Raw genomic sequence first — 14762 nt, forward strand, 5'->3', positions numbered from 1 at the left:
TCTTCCATCTGCCAATAAAGGTGGGCAGTGCACTTAACGAAGAAATTCATCGGCTTTCTATTGTGGTTGATGAGTTTGATCGACCTTTCCATCCAGATATGCTCATGTTGAATATCTACAAGAAAGTAAGTGATGCATACTGTCTACTTATGTCTGTTCATCTTTTCACAAATCTCTTTCTTCTTCAATCTATCAGTCTGTCTGTTTGTCCATCTACCCATGTATCCATCCGATAGTCTGTCTGCCCCTCTCTCTCAGTATCACTCTTTCATCGGCTCCTTCTCCTCATCTCTGTTTCCTTTCTTCACTATATTTCGATGAGAGCAGATCAATGAAGTAATACCAATGACATGGTTTTGATTAGGTTGGATCCAGTCTCTCCAGGAAGTGATCCACACACTCTGGTCTCAAAGACATCCTCTGCAGCACAACTAAAATGTGATGCACAAAATCAATCAGCAAAACTGGCGTCAACCCAGGTGTTGCTTGATCTGCACACTTGTGGCCAGGCCATCTGGAATTGCCCTCTTATACCATTTCAGCCATTAAAATCAAAGGTCTTCATTTGCTTGTTGTGTTGCTGGAGACTTTGGCTATTTTTTCAAGGTATACCCTTAGATGTGTCCAGATCGGTGAGAACAGGTTTTAGCTGGGTTGGTCTGGCTACAAAATCCGGCTCAGATCTTTTCCTGAACATGACTGATCACCTTGGAGTGTGAGAGTGTGACGGCCAGTCCTTGAGAAAAAGTTGCTTAAGGCACATCACTCAACAAAGGGTACTCCTTCTATACAGCCTTTGAGCCTTATCCATCAATAATAACATATATATATATATATATATATATATATATATATACACACACACACACACACACACACAGGTGCAGCATGGCTGTGTGGTTAGAAGCTAGTTTCCCAACCACATGGTTCTTCGTTCAGTTCCACTGTATGGCACCTAGAGCAAATGTCTTTCACTACAGCCTGAGGCCAACCAAGGCCTTGTGAGTGGAATTGGTAGATGGAAACTGAAAGAAGCCCGTCACATGTGTGTGTATATATATATATATATATATATATATATATATATATATATATATATATATATACATGTGTGTATATATTTGTGTGTTTACATCCCTGTAACTCCAGCAAAAGAGACTGATAGAATAAGTACTAGGCTTACAGAAAATAAGTCCTGGGGTCAGTTTGTTCGACTAAAGGCAGTGCTCCAGCACTGAAACAAGTAAAAGAATAAATGAATATACATATATATGTATATACTGGCTTCAGATTTTGACACAGGGTCAATAATTTTCATGGTGGGGTGCAAGTCAATTCATCAACCCTCGGCATTTGGTTGATACTTATTTTATCAACCTCAGAGGGAGGAAAGGCAAAGTCAACCCCCAACTACATTTGAACTCAGAATGTAAATTCAGAAGAAATGTTGCTAAGCATTCTAACAATCCTGATAGTTTTATCAATTTCAATATATATATATATATATATGAGAGAGAGTTAATCAAATATGTCTTTGAAAATAAAGGGTACTAGGTTTCAGATATGTGCTCTTGATATGAGAAATGTCTAAAACCTTAAAAAGGTATTTAGAGATTCAATTAGAGCGATTATATATTAGAGAGTAAAAATAGAAAAGGCTACATAAAAAAAAATCACAGAAGATATACGTCCACAATATAAACAAACAACACCTTTATTATAAGATTTTAAATAGCCTTTCTATCATTCAATTGACTCCACTGAAATTCATCCTTTTCTCTGATGAGTGGATATACTTCCTAAGAATGGTTATCAAGTTTGGATTTCATTTCGAAAGCTTAGTATATTCATGGAACGATCGTAAGATCTCTCAAATCTTTTTAAATGATCATAGCTATACTTTATATATTTATTTATTAATATTGTTTATATTATGGACTTATCTCTACTGTTAATTTTTATGATATAATTTTTTCTACTTTTACTCTCTAATATATATATTATATATATATATATATATATATATATATATATATATATATATATATATATATATATACACATAGATAGATAGGAATCCACAGATATACGAGCCCTGGGGGCACCTGTTCAACAGAATGTGGTTAAGCCACTTAGAACAAAGGTCTCAAAGTGTTTGGTTCAAGTGTCAATTTGTTCTATTATAAAACACAGAATCCAAAACAATGTGTTTTGTTACATGAATTTTTGTAGATATATATATGTGTGTGTGTGTATATATATATATATATATATATATATATATATATATATATATATATATATATATATATATATATATATATAATGTACAGGCTTAGACATGGCTTTGTGGCTAAGAAGCCTAGTTTGCAAACCATGTGGTTTCAGGTTCAGTCCCACTGCATGACACCTTGGGCAAGTGTCTTCTATTATAGCCCCGGGCCAACCAATTCATTGTAAGTGAATTTCATAGACAGAAACTGTGTGGAAGCTCGACACATATATATATGTGTGTGTGTGTGTGTGTGTTTGCTTGTCCACCCACTCATCACTTGACTACCAGTGTTTGTTGCTTATGTCCTTGTAACTTTGAGGTTCAGCAGAAGGCACTGAAAGAAGTGCTGAGGCCAGTTTGTTTGACTGAGCCCTTCAAGGTGGGTTTTCCCGCACAGCCACAGTCCAGTGACTGAAACAAAAGCAAAAAAAGAATAACATCTCTCTCTCTCTCATTGTCCTCTCATTCACTCTTCTCTCTCTTTCTTTCTCTCTTCCTCTCCTATTTTCTGTTTCTCTGATGTCTTCTATAACTCAACCAATTATTCTCTCCCACCAATACTACTACTACTACTACTACTACTACTCCTACTATTGCCACTGTCCAGGACCTTCACAGCCATCTTGAGTCAACCCTTTGCCGAAACATGGTTGGCCGTTGCACAGCATCTGTCTTTCGAGGGATGGGCAACATGGATTTGTATATGACAGGTAAGCAACCGACCTCCGACCCCTCACCTGGACTGCTCTCTGGTGCAGCACCCATGCACATGCGCACACACGCATGCCTCTGGCACCCTGCCACTTTTATCACCACTGCCAACCAATGTTCCTTGACATAATTTGTCGCTTGGTTTAACATCCCCTTTTCCCTTTTTCCCTTCTGACTTTGGGTGACAAAATCCCTTGTGAGTGGATTTGGTAGACAGAAACTGAAAGAAGCCCTTTATATATGTGTGTGTGTATTTATGTTGGCGTGTTTATGTCCCTGTAATTTAGCAGTTCGGCAAAAGAGACCGATAGGATAAGCACCTCACTAAAAAAAAAACAGAGTAAGTCCTGGGATCGATTTCTTCAACTAAAACTCTTTAAGGCGGTGCTCTAGCATGGCCAAGTAAAAGACTAAAAGAATATGCACATTACTTATACTGAAAATCACTTTAAAAACATTTTAAATACACTTACATGAAACACACATTTTAAAGACATATACACATTATATATATATATATATATATATATATATATATATATATATATATATATATATATATATATATATATATATATATATATATATATAAATATATATATATATAAATATATAGACGCAGGTGTGGCTGTGTGGTAAGAAGCTTGCTTCCCAATCACATGGTTCCAGGTTCAATCACACTGTGTGACACCTTGGGTGAGTGTCTTCTACTATAACTCCAGGCTCACCAAAGCCTTGTGAGTGGATTTGGTAGACGGAAACTGAAAGAAGCCTATCATACATACATATATATATGTGTGTGTGTGTGTTTGTATGTCTGTGCTGGTTTGTTTATGTCCCTGTAACTTAGTGGTTCAGCCTAAGAGACTGATAGAGACAAAGAATAAGTCGTTGGGTTTATTTTTTCAACTAAAAGGTGCTCCAACATGGCCTCAGTCAAAATGATGGAAACAAGTAAAAGAATAAAAGGCAACATTAAATACACACACACACTCATCCATATACACAAAACCCATCTCATCCCTGACTAAATGCACTAAAATTTGAAAGCAGACTTGCCTCTACTTGACCCCAACTTGACCTGACTTGACCTTTATATGTCAGAGACATCTGGTGGCAGTGGTCTTATTCAGTGGTAACCATTTATGAGGGAGAAAAGAGGAGAGAGGTCAAAGGTTTGTTCATGGCACACTCCCCCCCCCCCCCCCCCGGCTGTTTTATCTACATCTTTTTTATTTGTTTGTTTGCTGTTTATTGCCCCCCCCCCGCCATCCCCGGCGCCTGTGCACTTAGGTACACATACCAGTTCTTGTTGTTGCTGTTGTTCTGGTCTTTATTTTATTTTAATTATTTTAATTATTTATATTATTTTGTTATTTTGAAGCAGGATTGTTTAATTTGAAAATAATTCAACATTGCATGATGTTGCTGTTGTTGTTGTTGTTGCTGTTGTTGTTGTTGCTGTTGCTGTTGCACTTTTTTTTAATGCTTTATTTTTCCTAATTTTTATTATTTATTTTTCTTTTATAAATCATTTCTTTGAGAGATGACAATAACAAAGGAACAGGCTATCGAATAATACATACTTAGTGACTTTAGGCCCTTACATGTGGTGGTGGGGGGCTGCTGCTGTTTGCCCCTGCTCTTCTTGAGGTCAGGTCTAACTTAAGCAGACCAATGATCAAAGACCTTCTAACTCTGGCCATCTTGACCACTAGCAAACCAGGGCTACCTTGTCCAGTTCTATTGCTTTCCTTTTCAAGACAGTGGGGTGGTGATGTGATTTGAGTGTGTCCTTGAGAAAGTCACTTTATTTCACATTGCTCCACTCCCCTCAGCTGGCAAAAACAAGTTGTCACCTGTATTTCAAGAGGGCCAGTCTTGTCACACTGAAATCTCCCTGAGAACTACATTAAGTGTACGCGTGTCTGTGGAGTGCTTGGCCACTTTCACGTTAATTACACGAGTGGGCTTATCATTACCAACAGAGTGCCAGTATATAATTAGTTTAACATCCACTTTTCCATGCTCGCATGGGTCAGACAGAGTATGACTGGGATGCCCTTCCTGTCATCAACCCTCAGTTGTTTCCCAAGCAAGGTAATATTTTTCCTTGACTAGACATGTTAGAAATGCAGTTCTATATTTAAGAGATGAGGAATTATGTACATTATTTACAATTGACGGATATTTGTCCTCCTCTTGTTTGTTAACACAACGTTTCGGCTGATAGACCCTCCAGCCTTCATCAGACGTCTTGGGGAAATTTCGAACCTGGGTTCTCATTCCTAAGGTATTTTTCAATGTTATTATTATTATTATTGTTCAGGTCACTGCTTGGAATCGAACTCAGAATCTTGGGGTTAGCAACCTGTGCTCTTAACCACTACACCATGTGCCTGTGGTGTTGTGGTTAAGAGTACAGACTACTAACCCCAAGATTCTGAGTTCGATTCCAGGCAGTGACCTGAATAATAATAATAATAATAATAACAACATCGAAATATACCTTAGGAATGAGAACCCAGGTTCGAAATTTCCCCCAAGACACCTGAAGAAGGCTGGAGGGTATATCAGCCGAAACGTTGTGTTAACAACAAACAAGATGAGGACAAATATCCGTCAAATGTAAATAACTTATGTTAGAAATGCTTTTCACAGAAGATTGGACATGAAGGATACCACCTGCACAACAGTGACACTCGTTTACAGTCATCAAGCAATGTCAAAGCAAGCAGACAGTAACACACACACACACATACAAAAGGGCTTCTTTCAGTTTCCGTCTACCAAATCTACTGACAAAGCTGTGGTAGAGTGACTGCTATATTTTCATGGTGAGGGACCCAAAGTGGGGTTCATCCATTTCACAGGTTCAGATATGTTAATCAAGCCAATGTGTGTGATGAGAGAGGGGATCTTTATGTTGTTGCATGGTCTGCTAGAAATAGCAGTCAAATCTCTCTCTTAAACCCTGTCTTTCTGTCCTAAAAAAAAAAAAAAAAAGTAAACATGCTTTGGATAAGATGTGATAGTCATGGTTGGAGCGTCTTTGATCATAGCTTTGCTGTATCAAAGCTGACCTGGAACTAAATAACCATAAGGAGATGGACACATTGGATGCTGTATGGTCCTTGCTATATTTATATGTAAAAGGTGGGACGGTCATGGTTAGAGCAACTTTGATCACAGGACTGACTAATTACAGGGAAGGATACATTTGATAATGTAGTCCAAGATACACAATGTCTAAATAAATGATGGGATGGTCATGACTGGAACACCTTTGATTATAGGTCTTCTGGATCAGGGCTTGAACAAGAGAGGACGCATTAGATAGTGTAGTCTTAGATAGACTATGTCTAAATCAAAAAACGGTACAGTCAGTGCTGGTCTGAACATTTTTGATCTGGTTTGAGCGTCAGAAGCATTTTGGGGTTTGCTCGACCAAATCTAACCCAGGGCTAAACACTTAGAACAACAACAACAACAACAACAGTGCAGGACTTCTCAACAACAATAACTTCAACAACATCAACATCAAGAATGTAACGTGAATCTTTGTTTCTGTCACTGCTCCCCCCCTTTTAGGAGTTGTATTCATACGTCGAGGAGATGCTGGGCCGCAACATGCATGGACGTTGCTCTCGTGTGTTGAGCAAACCAGTGGTAGAAACACGACAGAAAATCACAGGTAAAAACAAAAACAAAAGCCAGCCTCTTCCCCCTCACCTCATCAACACTCTGTCTACTCTCTACTAAAACTCTTCTTACCTCCTTTGGTCGTGGGGCGGGGGGGGGTGATGAGAAGGGCACTGATTTGAAACCCTAAAAGAAAATTTGTTTGCTTTAATGTTTTCTTTCCTTCTCTTTCTCTCTCTTTTTTTTTTATGTTGCTTTATTATGTTTGATCTATAGACGCAGGCATGGCTGTCTGGTTCAGAAGCTTGCTTCCTAACACTGTGGTCTTAGGTTCAATCCCACTGTGTGGCATCTTGGGCAAGGTGACCAGAGCCTTGTTAATGGATTTGGTAGATGGGAACAGAAAGAAACTTGTGTGTGTGTGATCATCATCATCATTTACCATCCATTCTCCATGCTGGCATGGGTTAGAAGGTTTGACTGGAGCTGATAAGTTGGAGAGCTGCACCAGGTTCCAGTCTGATTTGGTTTGGTCACTATGGCTGGACGTACCAAATCAGACTGGAACCTGGTAAAATTATTTATAAAAACAATTTAATGTTAAACTGAAGAATCACTCAATTCTTTTTAGTACATGTTTATTAACCCTTTCGTTACCATATTTCTGTTGAGATGTTCTGTGCTTCTTTTAATTAATTTTAAATATAAGAATTTAGTAAAGTAACTTCGTTATCATTAAGCTAGTGTTACGAACATAAATTGTGACTAAGGTTTGGTGGAATATTTTAATTCAAAACTTGTGAAAACAAGACATTTGTTCTGCAGGGCCAGGGGTGGTTTCAGCTGGATTGGTATCAAAAGGGTTAAACTTCTCTCTCTCTCTCTCTCTCTCTCTCTCAGGCATCTATGTTTCTCTTCTAATCCCTGATATTACTCCCCTGCTCAATTGAGGGGGTTTTGTCTTGTAAGTTACATGGGAACCTCACTGCTACTTGTGGTGGTACGTAAAAAAAAAAATGGGGGGGGGTACCCAGTACATCCTGTAAAGTGATTGGCATTAGAAAGGGCATCCCAGCCATAGAAACGGTGCCAAAGCAGACAGCAGTTCTTGGTACAATTCTACAACTAAAACAACAACAACTTCAATGTTAGATGTTAGTGACATTCTGTAAACTTTCTGGAATGGTCTTGCTTAATTCTTCACCTGCACTCACTCCTTTACCCTCGTACTCTCACTCACTCATTCACCCACTCATACCTACACTCACTCGTTCACTCACACTCATGCACCTGTTGTGGCTGCATTTTAAAAACATATTTGTTTGTTTTGTTTTGTTTGTTACATTCCTCATAACACATTAAAAATTCTGAGTTCATTCAAATTTATTGCACAATTGTGGTAGGTGGGCAAGGCTGGAGTGGGGGAGAGCGTACAACAGAAATGAATCTGTTTTAGTATAAACTTATATTGCTGTGTGGAATTGGTTCACCACCACTTGGTCCCTGGTTCAGTCCCCCTGTGCTGTACCTTGAGTAGGTGACCCCTCTGCTGCTATAGCATTCAGACACTCGTGCATTGAATTTGGCCGACAGAAATGCGTGTGTATATGTATGCCCATGTCCCCACAAAAATGCACCTGGAGCTCAGTGGAGCCTTTTGGGTTGTCTGTTAATGTAACCCTCCCCTCCCAACCCATGCCATCATAGAAAGAGGGACGTTAAACAATGATGATGGTATATGTATTTATATATGTATATATACAGTGTGTGATGGGTTGGGTAAATTGTCCCCATTTTATACTTTTAATTTTGCGCATGCGCATTGTTTTTGATTTTGTCGACTACACAGTATGGTAGGGTCAGTTGGGCACTGTCTGTGAGAAAACCAGCACCATGATATAATTCGCTCTGCCAGAAATTTGGAAATGACATGCTATACTGTTTGGCATTCGTGCCAGAAGCTCCAATATGAACATTTCAGAGTATTTGGGTGTCAGTCTGGGGAGAGTTCAGAGGATTTGGTAAGAGTTGGAGGAGTCTAATGGTGATTACAAAGGTGTTTGGAGTGGTCACTAGTGATGGCAACGTTATGCGTCCACTCATCACCCCACACGACCTCACACTCAACACAGAGGCCTACATCAAGGGCCTGGAAGAAGGTAGTGCTGCCCTGGGTCAAGAAGGTGGCTGCTGGAAGACCCTTTGTCTGGCAACAGGACTCTGCACCTTGCCACAGAAGCAGGAGAACCCAGTCCTGGCTGTCAGACGATTTCTTCAACCACATCACCCCTAACATCTAGCCACTTAACTCCCCAGACTGCAACCCCCTTGATTATTATGTGTGGGTCACAGTTGAGCAAGGCTCCAACAAAACTCCTTGTAACACCAAAGATGAACAGAAAGCAAGGATTATGGCAGCATTCACCAACTTAAACAAGGGTACCATCCAGAAGAGTTGCAAGAGATTACAAAGTCATCTAGAGACCATAGTTGAAGCCAATGACGATTTTATTGAATAAATTTACTCTTTAGTATTTCAAGATATTTTTTATGTAATTTTGGGAAATATATCCATTAAAATGAGATGACAGTGTTATTTTCATTTTTGCTTAATTTAGACAACAATTCATTCATCACACCCTGTATATATATATATACACACACACACACACACACACATATATATATATATATATATATATATATATATATATATATATATATATATATATATATATATAAAATGTATGTTTGTGTGTGTGCACTTATATATATGGAAGGCTTCAAGTTATTAATCAACTTGAGACTATAGAACATAACATTTGCCACGCAGTGGGATTGAACCTGAGATGAAGTAGTTGCAAAGTAGACCACGTAACCCTACCTTGTGCTTAAGATGAATGTCTAAACTTGTATTCCTTGGATTAATATTTTCTATGAATTTTGCCCGATTTATTTTGCTTCCACTGTTTTAAATTTCTTTCATCTTCTCTAATTAATTTAACTCATTTTTATTGCAATTAATCTGGTTTTAAATTTTACTTTTTTGTTAATCTATTTCTATTGAAACAAAATGTTTTTGTTTAAATTGATTTTCAAAAATAAGAAAATTTAGTGACAAAATTTGGTCTTTGAAGCCTAAATTGACTCAAAGTCTTGAATGAAGATTTTAATTTTGACCAATTTAATGCTTTTGTTGTCGGATTTCTGTTGAAACACACTGCCTTTGTTTCAATTAATTTTGAAAATAATGAAGAAATTAGTAAAATAACTGTTATTGTTAATTAGTCTTTGAAAGACTGATGAGAGGCTTTGATTTCAATTGCTTTAAAATGGAAGATTTCTATTGTAAAACCAGGAGTGGTCTTAGGCAGGTTGATATCAAAAGGGTTAAGTAATTATATTGTTATTCTATTTGTGTAATTAACTGTTTGATTGTTGTTAAAATTGATAATTACAATGTGGCTCCACCTACATACAAATACACTTCCTTATCTTCTAAGCTTTATATTCAAAACAAAAATAAGTTAAGCAAAGCAACTCAGAGGAGTGGCCAGTGGCATATATTTGAACAACTATATATCGAAATAAAGGTATATTAAATAACATACAAGGTAACTTCTTGGTTAATTGAAATCCTCACTACTGCCAGAGAGGATAGACCAATCACTTAGTGACAGTTGGTGCCAGCTGTAAATTAGAAGGGGAGATAATCTAACGCTTTAACGTTTAAACTGGCCGTATCAGACCAGTCAGATCTAACTTACAATGTTACTCTCAAAAAATGAGCAATTACATCATTGAAATCTTGGAGCTATGAGATAATGCATAATTAAATTAAAACTAGGTGGATAAATAATACATTTGACAGAGTAATCTCAATGCTAAAGGGTTAAACCAGTCATATCCAACCCAAATATTCTAACCATCTTAATGGTCCGACCAGCCAGTTCTGGCCTCTCTCAATTACATCATTGAAATCTCGGAGCTATGAGATAATACAGGATTAATTCAAAATAATGTGAATAATTAAGCATTATATTTGACAGAGAGGGATCTGAATGCTAAAGGATTAATGGGTGTCTTCTACTATAGCCCCAGGCTGACCAATGCCTTTACCTGTCCAAAGTTTCAATGGAAGATTTTAATTCAGAACTCTTGAAAACAAGATGTTTGTACCACAGAGCCTGGAGCAGTCTCAGGCATTTTGGTATCAAAAAGGGTTAAACAGAAAAACAACACCCATTTAGATAGAATCACACACACACACACACACACACACACACACCTCATTTGTTTTATCTTGTTTGTTCCTCTGTCGTTGATGTTCCCACATTGAAATCTCAAAAGCTTGTTTAATCTTGTCATCTTCTCCCCCCCCCCATCTTTCTTTTTTTTTCTGCTACATGTCCTCGTCATCCTTGTTGTGATTTTGCCGTTGCTGTTCCTTATCCCACGACACCTGACACGTTGACGTCCGACAGAGCAAATGGCCACTCTCCTGAAAGATAAAGAGAAAATCCAAAACAAACTGCCGTTCCCAAACCGGGACTTTGAGCTTATGTATCGGTTAGACTGTCGCAACCTCTGTGCTGACTTCCATGAAGACATTGAGTTCCGATTCTCTTTTGGTCCGACAGCTCTCATGCAACGGTTTTTCTTGCCAATGAAGAAACAGAATTATTTAATCGGAGGAATTACGGTAAATATCAACACAGCCTTTTTTTTTCCTTTTTTTTTTTTGTCTTTTTCTCTTTCTTGTCTTTCTTTTACTTTCTCTTTCTTTCCTTATACTCTTTTCTCTCTTTCATTGTTTCTCTCTCTCTCTCTCTCTCCCTCTTTCATGTTTCTTGTTTCTCTTTCTTTCAATATCTCCATTTTTCTTCCTCTTTGTTTCATTTTTCTTTGTCTCTTTCTCTTTCTTCGTTATCCTTGTTTTCTCTCTCCCCGTCTCTCTCTCTCTCCCCGTCTCTCTCTCTCTCTAATTACCCATTAATCACTCTCTCCCTCTCTTGCAGACCCCACAATCCCAACAGCCAGCAGCCACAGATGTATCTCAATCCAGTGAAGTCCTTGTTGCTATGTTAAGCACATTTGCCTCAGTCACCTCTCGCACCACAGTCGGTGCCATGGTTCTCGTAGGAATGGTATGTTACACTCCACTTATTTTACCTTTCTCCATCTATGTCAAATAATCTAGTCCGTGATAAAACAATGTATATATATGTATATATGTATATGTATATAATCGTCACTGAATTTGACTGAGGGTGTCAAAGCACCTACATTGCTAGAAATAAGTTAAAAACTCTTAATGCTCTAAGAAGAGTTTTTTAAGTCTTATTTCTAGCAATGTAGGTGCTTTGGTACCATCAGTCAAATTTAGTGATGATTAAAGTTTTCCATTATGGTATTACATTGACCTAGCTGTTTACCATCATCATCATTCAATGTCCGTTTTCTATGCTGGCATGGGTTGGACGGTTTGACTGAGGTCTGGAAAGCTAGCAGCTGCACCAGGCTCCAATCTGATCTGGCAATGTTTCTATAGTTGGATGCCCTTCCTAACACCAACCACTCCTAGAGTGTAATGAGTGCTTTTTATGTACCACTAGCACGGGAGCCAGTCAGGCAACCCCGGCATCGATCATGTTCAGATAGTGCTTTTTATGTGCCACCAGCACAGGAGCCTGTCGGGCAGACCCAGCATCAGCCACATTCAAATGACACTTTTTACATGCCAGTCGGGCAGACCCAGCATCTGCCACATTCAGATGATGCATTTCATGTGCCACTGGAATGGAATTTCATGTGCCACAACTATAATTTTGGTTTTACTTGACTCAACAGGTCTTCTCAAGCATGAGAAAGGCTTCAACAGTTTCCATCTGCCAAATCCACTTACAATGATTTGGAGCCATGGTAGAAAACACTTGCCTGAGGTGGCATGCAGTGGGACTGAACCTGAAATCACACGGTTCCAAAGTGTTTTTCTTGGTCACACAACCATGCCTGCATCTAATGCTCCCTGTTTTATGAGTTTGTCTGCATTAGAACCTGGAGTCTTCTGATCCATAGTCAAATATATTAGACATCATCAAATTTCAGTTTCCTTCAAAATGAAGGAAATGCATTCTTGTTCGTGAAGTGACAGCCAAGTGATTCCCTGCTATTGGCTGGCTCTTTGGAGGATTTGTAGAACATCAGATGAAATTGTGATCATGTGACTGACCACGCTATCAGATGTTGTTACACATCACTGGTCACAATGCACTTTTAGCATTGTTTTAGCTAATTGAATGACACCATCCCACTGGCTAGCTGAGCAGGCCAACATTTCCCCTGATCAAAGCAGGGACTGAAGCAATATGAAATGAAGTACTTTGCTCAAAAACACAGTGTACTGCCCAGTCAGGGAATTGAACCCATGATCTAGTGATTGTGAATGCAACAGCCTAACCACTAGGCCATACTCCTTCACTCAGATGAAATGTATTGTGGTATTTAAATCCATTTTATGTTCAAAGTACAAACCTTTTTTTTTATTATTTTTAATTGCCACTGTCACTAAAAATAAATGAAATGAAATAAGTACCAGATGAACCCTGAGGTCAATGTAATCAACTTTCCCTTCCTTTAACATTGCTGGCCTTATTACCAAAATTTGAAACCTTTACTATTATTATTTATTATTATTATTATTATTATTGTGGTGAGCTGGCAGAATCATTAGCACACTTGACAAAATGCTTAGCAGTATTTCATCCATCTGTACGTTCTGAGTTCAAATTTTGTTGAGGTCAACTTTGCCTTTCGTCCTTTTGGGGTTGATAAAATAAATATCAGGTTAACACTGAGGCCCTTCCTCTGAAATTGCTGGCCTTGTGCCGAAATTTGAGACCATTATTATTATTATTATTATTATTATTATTAAGGTGGGCGAGCTGGCAGAATCATTAGCATGCCAGGCAAAAATACTTAGCAACACCTGTTCCATCTTTACAATTTGAGTTCAAACTCTACTGAGGTTGGCCTTTCATCCTTTCAGAGTCAACAAAATAGATTCTAGTTGAGAACTGTGGTGGTGGGGGAGGTCGGTGTGCTTGGCTAGCTCCACCCCCCCACTCACACACAAAATTGCAGGCCTTGTGCTTGTAGTAGAAAAGTTATTATTATTATTATTATTATTATTATTATTATTATTACTATTATGATTTACAGATTGCTAAAGCAGCTGGTTGGCGGGTGATTGCAGTGAGTGGGGCCCTGTATGGTCTGCTCTACTGCTACGAGCGGTTAACATGGACCAACAAGGCCAAGGAACGAGCTTTCAAACGCCAGTACGTGGAATACGCCAGCAGCAAGCTACGTCTGATTGTTGACTTGACCAGCTCCAACTGCAGTCACCAGGTGAAACAGTGAGTAAGATGCTAGCCACAGTCTCACACACACACACACACACACACTCGTCCGGTCCCGGCTGTGGTCACCAAGTGAAGCATTGTGGACGCCATCACTATTGACCCTTCATACCTATTGCCAGTGAATTATCTCACACATACGCATGCACAGATTCACTGAAACACTACCACGCATGCATACAGATGTTTTAATGCACACACACACACACACACACCAACAGTCAAATCAGTGAAGCATAGACACTGACACTGACAAGGAAATTATCAAACAGGCTACACAAGGGCCCTAAATGTGAAATGGCAGCAACAGATGACAAATGAATACTTTTATGAGGACCTGGTGATAATTAGCGAGAAGATCAGGTAAAGAGACAGCGTTGGCAACTCTGGTCATTGCATGCACCACCTGAACTGGAACCGTCCAAATTAGTGTTGTGGAACCCAGTTTATGGTGATGGAGGAAGAGGCAAACATTGGCACCCTTACATTGACAACTTGCTCACGGACACTGTCCTGGAGTGTATCCAGAACCTCGAGGCAGTGACCCAGAGGTGTGGAAAGTGGACTTAGTTGCTGCAGCCCCAGGTTGGAACCCAACCTTAAAAAAAAAAACAATATAAAATAAACTGGTACAGTACAACTCCTGTTCATACATTAATACATTATTGTTGCTATACTACTACTACTACTACACACACGCACACACACACACA

General features: G+C 38.7%; 1 protein-coding gene across 4 annotated transcripts in view; it reads left to right on the forward strand.

Annotated features, from left to right (window-relative positions):
- LOC106881618 (mitofusin-2) overlaps window positions 1–14762 on the forward strand; it is a 53121-nt gene that overhangs the window by 34783 nt on the left and 3576 nt on the right. For 2 of the 4 annotated variants that reach the window (XR_016238509.1, XM_014932082.3), the window contains exons 12-16: window positions 21–125; window positions 2883–2985; window positions 11113–11330; window positions 11647–11775; window positions 13850–14046. Coding sequence is in view for 2 of the 4 variants with exons in the window: in XM_014932082.3 (XP_014787568.1) it covers window positions 21–125; window positions 2883–2985; window positions 11113–11330; window positions 11647–11775; window positions 13850–14046 (752 nt within the window). In the remaining 2 variants the exon portion in view is untranslated. Of the gene's footprint in view, window positions 1–20; window positions 126–2882; window positions 2986–6577; window positions 6681–11112; window positions 11331–11646; window positions 11776–13849; window positions 14047–14762 lie in introns of all 4 variants that reach the window. The other 2 variants (XR_008266864.2, XM_014932083.3) reach the window with 1 other exon arrangement.

The sequence above is a fragment of the Octopus bimaculoides genome, chromosome 26 (assembly GCF_046866305.1).
Source record: "Octopus bimaculoides isolate indiv1 chromosome 26, ASM4686630v1, whole genome shotgun sequence".
In the NCBI taxonomy this organism is placed as follows: Eukaryota; Metazoa; Mollusca; class Cephalopoda; order Octopoda; family Octopodidae; genus Octopus; species Octopus bimaculoides.